Genomic DNA, 8,930 nt, shown 5'->3' on the forward strand with positions numbered 1-8,930 from the left:
AAATATTACAAAATATTAAAAACATAAAAATTTTTATAAAAAAATCGAAATATCATAAAAATAGTGATTTTCGCTAGTGTTTTACTCGAACGAGGACTCTACGGGCACTCTATTTTCATGATTTAATCAAACAATATATCAAATAAATTAAAAAATTAACAAAAATCAACATAGACAATTATGATAACTCTAAAATTAATCTGCAATAAAAAAAATATGTTCTTAGCATTATGTTAATATAAAAAGTGCATAAAACCCTAAAAATATATGATTTTGTCCATGGGCATGTACCTATCACAGTGTCAGACCCGAATTGGGTATCAAATCATCATGAAAATTTATAAAAAATTACAGAGAGATACTAGACAGAAAAAAAAAAAAAGATTTCTTTGTTTACAGATCAGAAAAATCATCTCCGGTTAGAGAGATATCATTCTTACAATATACGCTTGATTTCGGCTTATATATAGTGAGTTAAAATAAATACATTCGGTTTCGGGTGCAGCGAAATATAGTAAACAATGTTCAAAAATTATAAATTTTTAGTAGATGATAGTAGATGCAAAGATTGAGATTCTCCTTTTTACGGATCATCGACCGAATCTTTGGTGAGGGAGATATGATCCACACAAGTTGATCTAGGGTTTAGACAATGCATAACGGGCTCTGTAAAATTGATTATGTTTTCTATCAAAGGAAAAATAGTAAACAGATATATAAAAATCTGAACATTTTACAGGAAGTACTATACATGATAAAAAAGACACTGCAACTTATGGATCATCGATCGGATCTCCGACAAGGGAGATATCTCCTCGGAAAGTCGTTTCGGAATCCACATAGTGATTTCACAGCTCAAAAAGCAGGGTTAGATTTTAGATTTTTTTGATAGGGTTATAGAACCTAAAATAATCTAAATTTTTTTATATAAAATCACTACATATTCACGGTTTAACTCTAAAAAAATCTTATTTTTTTAATAGAAACTTAAACATAAAATAACATGGGTCCCGCGTGCCCATGATCAAGAATCACATATTATCGATAAAACATGAAAAACCCTAATCTAAGCATAGAAAATAATAAAAAAAAACTTGCAAATAACATCACGAATTTGGATTTGATGTTTTAATGAAAATAATAAACATGAACATGATGAAATAAAATAAAAAAATCAGGGAAAGCATGGTTGAAATTCGATTTATCCTTCGAAAGAGGGATTCAACCCATTGAACGGGCGAATCTCATCTTTTATTCGGCATAAATATAAAAAATATGAATTTAAGCTATTCTAATGGATCAAAAACATAAAATACATCATGGTACAACATTAGATCATGTTCTTGAATTTTTTCATGGTTCTTGAACTAAAAGCATGCTTGAATCCAACAAATAAAGGACGATAATGGTGAAATCAATGAAATAAAGTAATAAAAATTATTAAAATAATAAAATAAATTAAATAAAACCTTACCTTGGGGGCTGCAACAATGGAGGAAGGCTGTTGAAAGAGGGGATCACGAATTTTTGAGAGGGAGAGAGGGTGAGAAAGCATGGGCTGGACCCCTTTTAGGTGCCCTTATTTATAGATTTTTTTTTGGATTTGGTTTAAGAAGAGTTCTAGCTTGTCTAAAATTTCCTTAATTGAATTAATTAAGGAGGGACGGTTTTGGATTGACTTTTCAACCCTCTTAATTATCTTAATTGAGTCCTAACTGAACTAAAACAAAATCCAAATGTGGCGCCACCTATTGTGGGTCCACGTTTGATTTTAAAGGCTCTAATTCCAAGATTTTTTAAAAACAATTTTTTTAAAAGGTGAAAACAAAGGTTATATTTTGAAATTAATTTTTATTTTTCAAACTCCTAATCTAGTTGGGATACTAACTAACCCTAACTCTTTCAAATGTGTCACCATTTAATTGGGCCCCACTTGGCTTTTCAGAAAATGATTTTAAAACTTTAAAAACAAAGAGGTTAAAACGATGTTTTTCAGAAACTTCAAAAGGGACATCTAAAATAACTAATATTTTTTTGTACTTTTGAAATATGGAAGATATAAAATGAAATGAAAATGAAAATTAGGGTTTTGCATCCCTGCATGGTGGGTCCCGCTTGAAGAAAGTTGAAAATTGATTTAAAAATCAAGTTTTTGAAATAAAGGGTTTTAAGAAGGAAAGTTTTGAAAATAAAACTGACGTTCTAAATCAATCAAAGTCCTAAATGGATTCAAACTCTTCCAGATGTGGCGCCAACTGTGTGGGCCCCACATTAGGGTTTTGAAAATTGAAATAAAGATTGAAAAGGGTTTTGAAATAGAGTTGAAATCATTAGATGACAATCGAAGGTTTTAAAAATAGAGTCCTAAACAAACTGAAACTCCAGACTAGAGTCCTAAACCAACTAAGACTCTGACATTTAGGTTTTTGAAAGCCAAACGAAGAAGTTTTTGAAAGATTTTCTCAAAACTAGTAAAAATAAGTCAGAAAATACAGTCAAAATCAGAGTCCTAATTCAATCAAAACTCTGAAATAGAGTCTTGAATGAACTGGGACTCTGCAAATGGACTAATTTTTGAAGGATGAAATGAAAAGATTTTCAAAACAAGTGAAATTTGAAAGTGAAAATAAGATTCAGAATAGAATCCTAACCAAATTAGGACTCTGGGACAGAGTCCTCAGATTTTGAAACTCTTTATTTTTTGGGGTTTTTGAAAGACAAACAAAGAGATTTTGAAAGCTCTTCTCAAAGATTAGTGAAAATGAGCAAAATACGAGACCAGGGTCAGAGTTCTAATCAATTGGGACTCTAGAATAGAGTCCCAAAATTTTGAAACTCTTAGTACTAAATCTGTTTTCGAAAAACAAGTAAAATAAAAGCAGAAAGAGAAAATCAGAGTAGAGTTCTGGACTGACTGGAACTCTGGACAGAGTCCTAAAATTTTGAAACTCTACAATGAAGTCCTAAAATTTGAAATTTGATTGTTTGAAAGATGGATAAAGAAGTTTTTGAAAGATTTTCTAAAAAAATGAAGTCAGAGCTAGAGTCCTAATCCAACTGAAACTCTGAAACAGAGTCCTGATTCGACTAAAACTCTAAAATTTTCACTTCTTTTGAAAGATTTTAAAAGATTATCATGAAAATAGGTAAAAATAGAGATAAAAAATAAAGTCCTGATCTGACTGAAACTCTAAGATAGAGTCCTAGTCTGACTGAAACTCTAGAATTTTGACCAAAATAGAAGATTTTGACAGATTTTGTTGAAAATAAGTAAAAATAGAGATAAAAGAAAGAGTCTTACTCCGACTGAAACTCTGTGATAGAGTCCTAGTCCAACTGAAACTCTAAAATTTTGGCCAAAATGAAAAATTTTAAAAGGTTTTCTCGAAAATAGATAAAAATAGAAGTGAAAGGTAAAGTCCTGATCCGACGAAAACTCTGAAAAAAAGTTCTAATTCGACTGAGACTCTGAGATTTTGGCCAAAATGAAGGAAATGGACTAGAGATAAAGACTTCTTCTGGTTTAAAATCAAAATAGAATTTTGAAGAGATTCAAAAATGTAAAAAGACAGAGTCCTGGTCCCACTAAAACTCTGAAATTTGAAATTTTTGGATAAAAAATGAGATCCAAAAGGACACCACCTATATGGGTCTCATCTGAAAATTGAGATCAATTAACAATTGATTTTAAAACGAATCAAGATAGCTTTCTAAAGAAAATATTTTGACATATAAGATCCTGGGGGTTGACAAAAAGGTAAATATCGATCTAAAAACCCAGGTTTTTTAAATTAATTTTAAAATAAAAGTTTTAAAAATGAATCTAGATTGAAAGATTTTGAAAAACCAGATTATTGGATCTCGAAAATGCCATGCAATGCAATGAAATAACATGAAATAGCGTGCAATGATACAAAATGATATAAAATAAGATGCAAAAGGCGAACCCTGGATGAGAGATTTAAAGTCCTGAACCCCTGACAAAGACAAAGAATTGAACATTTATGTTCGAAAGCAAGAATTGATGATTGAAATTGAGCTAAAATAGAGATTAAATCTTGATTGCAAGATGAAATATTGGATTTTGATGTAAAACTTAGGCTTTGAATAGCCTTGGCTCAGATGTCGACCAACTGGTCCTCTGAAGACTTTAGAGAGTGAGCCCCAGTGGCAGGAAGCAGGTGTTTATGAATGAAGATGAAAATTTGAGGTGTTTACAGTACACCTGCAGCAAAACGAAGCTAAACAAGAAAAAAAAAACATACAAAACAATGGAGGGGAAGAAGATTTGAAATTGTAGGTAAGGAAGAACAAGGGAGAAGAAGAAGAAATCAAAAAGCTAAAGAAAAGATAGGGTTTGGGAGAGAGGGTGGCGTGAAACCCTAAGAGAAGACATTTTTCTCAATGCTAGACATTTCCCATATATAGAAAAGTATTTTACAAAATTTCAAATCAAGGCCTTTTTAAAACTATTTACAATTTAGTACCTAAAACTTCCTAAAATTGCTAAAAAACATTTGTGCCAATTCAAGAGGGGATTTTTGGATATTTTTCATGTGTGGATCTTAGAATTTATGTTTGGTAGATGTGTGAACCATATTTGATACGATTTGGATAGGATCTAGATCCAATTCGCATTAGTACAAATTCGATTTCTTAGAAAATGCTCTAATTTCCTCATTTTAACTCTGGTTCTGAGGAAATTTGAACCGTAGATCCTTCACACCTAAAACAACATAAACAATAGTATTTAAGCTATAAAAGTTCATATAAATGCATGATTTTATGATAATATGATATATATTTTATGCATTATATCAGTACCTCCTCCGCCCTTATACATGTTCTCCCTCTCCATCTCACCACTGCCACTACAGGTGGTCGCGCCTTTAGCTTGTTCTAGTTGGGGATTAAGGTCAGCAACAACTTTAGATTGAGTCAATGACTTAAACTTCTTCACCATTGACTGTACACATGAGTTTCTATCTCTATCCCTCCCTAGATGCTTTCGGGATGGAAGACATTAATGTGGTAATAAACTCCTCAACCCTTTTTCAGCTTTATCCGTAGATTTAGGTCATATTAAGGGTGTTAGCTACTAATTGTTTGAGCACAAATTTTTGTGTTTCAACTTACTAAGGCTATATTTTTTATGAAAAATGTCGAATACCCAGGCTTTTGGCCATAGAGCAAGGTCCCTCTTTACTCACTTGTCAAGTCTATTCCATACATCATACTTGAAAATATCGCATAGTGTGTAATTTTTCTTCTTTGGCTTTTCCTGTTGGAAACACAGTGTGTGAGTGTGGACCCCTCTAACAGAGTCTCTTCAATCATCATTTTTTAATAAACAAATTTAGAATTTCTTACAATAATAAAATGATGAATAAAGGTAAACAAACAAGCAACAAAGACAAGGAATAGACTATTGAAAAAACATTATAAAAAATAAACAGAATTGGCTATTGAAAATATAAAAAAACTAAAAAAATGATACAAGTGTTCGCTATTCATGTTTATAATACAAAATACACAACAGATAAAAAAACCAAATTCGATGATAGAGGCATACCAATCGTTAAGAAAATAAAGTGACAAACATACACTCACTGAAAAATAATTTAAATAAAGAAAAAATACAGAATCGCTATTGAAGATGCAAACATAACTTAAAATTCATGCAATCCTTCCACAAAATAACTAACTCATGCCAATGTTTCAGTTATTTACTGATTCATGTTATTGTTTAAAAAATAATTGATTCAAATATTAAATATGTGTTTATCAAAAAAACTCATCATCGATTATTCTAAAAAGGTCATTGATGAAGTACCATCGATGAATTGCCCAAAATAGTTGTCAAAAAATAGTCACAAAATTTTGTCAAAAGAAGAACATTGGGGATTACAAAAATCCCTAGTTTATGCAAAAATAGCCCTGAAATGTGAACCATAATTTATATTGATGATCATCGCATTTAATGCTCTTACAGTCGTTGACAAAAACTGAAAAAATTTGCAGGCAAGTCATTCCTCAAATTTACGAATGTTCGAGAACTACGCAAATGAGTCAGAACTTTCACATATACAGAGCAAATTCGCAATGACTGAATGCGAAGGTCAAAGACATTCACAAATATTATATGTGAATATTGTCACACAATTGAGAACCTCCTTGAGGATCATTTACTTAAAAGAGATTCACATGGTAGTCCGCAAATACTGTAATATATATGTGAAGGAGGTATTTTATTTGCAAAGATCAACTGAGTGTGAAGGTCGAAGACATTCACAAACATGAATATGTGAATGTCGCCACACATTTGTGGATCTCCTTAAGTATCAATTACTTAAAAGAGATTTGCACGGTAGTTAGCGAATGGCATCTCTCTATATATATATATATGCAAATTTCATAATTCAATTACATGAAGTTCACAAATTTGGTTATTCGAACTTTGTGAGGTCCGCAAAATCATATATATCACGACCTTAAGAGGTGGGATCGTGCAAAAGGTAAAAACAAATATTTAAAAAGTCAAGCATTTACAAATTTGAACATGGGGTAGATTTTAAAAAATTATAAAACATTTCAAAAAACATGTCATTTTTGCCGTACAATCCGGTCATTTTCTTATATTTTTATATGTAAAAGCTAGTGGAACAACAGCCAAAAGAACATGCATCAGTCACACAGAAAGACTAACCAAGCCACCAAGTGGATCGACCTCTTTCGTACAGATATTTTGGGCTCTATGTTGGTGACAAGCATATACAATAAATTAACAAAGGGCCATCTTTCTCATTGTTTCCATTATCTTGTCTCATTTTAATCCTACAACAAACACGAATCACTTCCCATAATATTCGCTAATCATGCGTTTAACATATTAATAATAAAACGCATCCATCATTAAACAAAACAACACCCTCTTACATTGATCCACCCCCACCACTGCCCACTTTTCTGCTGGCCGTTGTATTCTTCAAGATCTGGCACAAACAAAAGAAATTATTTCTCAGGACAGTATAAGCCATAGTCATAACTTCCAATCAAGTGTGAGATGCGATGAGTGAAGCATCAAGTGAGAAGCCAGTGGCTAAATATAATTCTTTAATGCATGAAAGCCTGAAGTGCTTGAGAAGCATAAAAGGGAGTGACTAAAAAGCAATAGTGAAATCAAGCAGAAACCAACATTATAAAGTCTTGAACTTTATTTATTACTTATAGCCGTTTTAAATTATCAATTTATAGTAGGTTTTACATTATTTAAGTTAAAAACCGATTTTTTTAATAAAAAAAACATCATCAACAATAACAAAAATTCCATTTGGTATTTGAAAAGTGAATTTCAAATAAAGTTTGAAAAGTGTGAAAGAATCGTGTGGTTTCATGCTTCCAAAATGAGCTTCTTGAATGAGAGCTTTTGAGGGTCTTTAAAAGCTTCTTGAAACAATGGTATCAACAAACTAATCAACACAATAATTAACTTAACAAAAAGCAGATCAATAACGGATTGTTCCAAAAGGGTTACAACATACATGTCTGAGCATTTGGTTCTCATTCTGCAATGTGGAGAGCCTCTCCTCAAGCTCCGAATTCCTCTTCTCAAGATCTTTCATTCTGCTTTCAAGGTCGTTCAGGTACGCCTTCTTTCTCTCTCTAGCTTGTTGGGCAGAGACTCTGTTCCTCAGCAACCTACAAAAAATAAAAAACCAAGAAGACCCAATTGTCACACCGCCATACCCCGCCGCAAAACCCGCAGATTCCGGCATACCCACCTCTTCAAACGCTTGTGCTCTTTGTCAGCAGAGCTCCGGCCCCTTTTCCGCTGCATCACCTCCTCGGAAGCCTGAACCTGATCCTGCCGGCTCACGTCGATGGATCCGGCCGCCCTGCCGGAAGTCGAGGGCCCGGCGACCTCGCTGCCCATCTCGGGGACTCTCCTGCTCTCGTCATCACTCTCCAGTCCTGCACCGCCCACCAAATTAATTTCCCTCCATCTCCGTCTTTCTCTCTCTAAAACTAAACCCACCCAACATAAAAAAAAGAAGAACGAAGGCGCTGTTTGGAATCTCGGTGTCGGAGTGGATTCGTGTGCGCCGGAGTGTATTAGTGGAATCCACATGTTTTCCCTCCGTTTGGGACGGAGGGAAAAGATGTAAATCGTGGAAGAGCAGAAGAAAAAACACTGATTTACTCGAAACAAAACCAGAGTTCGAAATTAGAGAAGAAGAAGAAAGAGAACCTTCTTTGATCTCCAGATGAAGTGCAGAGCTCGACGAACGCTCACTACTTGAGGGTAGAGATGTAACGGCTGCTTCTGGCATTCTTTTGAGAGAGAGAGATTGTGGGGTTTCTTCGCACTGTGTTGTTGTTGAATTGGATTTTGGAACTTAAAAAAAACTCTTTAGATTGGGGCTAGAGAGAGAGAGAGTTCTTCGCACTGTATTGTTGTTTATTTGGATTTTGGAACTTAAAAAGAACTCTTCTGATTAGGCTTTGAATATATATCTTGAGAGAGAGAGAGAGAGAGAGAGAGAGAGAGAGAGGTCTGGTATGGGATTTCTTCTTCTTTCGCACTGTCGTGTTGCTTATTTGGATTAAGGGATTTAACAAAGACCGTCTTCAGATTTATTTAACGGGAAATGGGATGACTCTCTGTCAGAGAGATGAGAATGGGACGTTGAGAGTGGAAGTAAAAGAAAAGGACGCCTCCTTAGCGCAGGATCCTGCCGTTGGATCCTGCTTTATCGGACGAATGTAAAAGAGTGAACGTGGAAGCATGATGAGCCACGAACGCTCAATAGGATCCAAAGGTTGAGAAGGGTTGAGCGTGGACGAATAGCCAACCGTTGGATCCGCAAGACGACGCCCGATCTAGATGTTTGTTGCATTGAACGAGAGTCTCTGACGGTGAGGTGGACAAG

The 8,930-nt window shown here is 34.0% G+C and overlaps 1 protein-coding gene across 1 annotated transcript; it reads right to left on the bottom strand.

Moving 5' to 3' along the window:
• Nucleotides 1-6,813: 6,813 nt before the first annotated feature.
• On the bottom strand, nt 6,814-8,590 carry LOC149815082 (transcription factor HY5-like). Its single transcript, XM_089990148.1, has 4 exons — nt 8,249-8,590; nt 7,782-7,971; nt 7,542-7,698; nt 6,814-6,992 (listed from the first exon to the last, which is right to left on the bottom strand). The coding sequence occupies exons 1-4, from the start codon at nt 8,328-8,330 to the stop codon at nt 6,933-6,935; spliced, it is 489 nt and encodes a 162-aa protein (XP_089846274.1). The 5' UTR covers nt 8,331-8,590; the 3' UTR covers nt 6,814-6,932.
• Between the last annotated feature and the right edge of the window lie 340 nt (nt 8,591-8,930).

This window comes from Nuphar pumila, chromosome 15 (assembly GCF_984573655.1).
Source record: "Nuphar pumila chromosome 15, dmNupPumi1.hap1.1, whole genome shotgun sequence".
Classification (NCBI taxonomy): Eukaryota; Viridiplantae; Streptophyta; class Magnoliopsida; order Nymphaeales; family Nymphaeaceae; genus Nuphar; species Nuphar pumila.

Coding starts and splice junctions, on each gene's coding strand:
- LOC149815082 (XM_089990148.1), bottom strand. CDS start 8,330: ATGCCAGAAGCAGCCGTTACATCTCTACCCTCAAGTAGTGAGCGTTCG. Junction 7,972..8,248: donor TCATCTGGAGATCAAAGAAG/GTTCTCTTTCTT, acceptor TGGGCGGTGCAG/GACTGGAGAGTGATGACGAG. Junction 6,993..7,541: donor AGAACCAAATGCTCAGACAT/GTATGTTGTAAC, acceptor TGTTTGTGCCAG/ATCTTGAAGAATACAACGGC.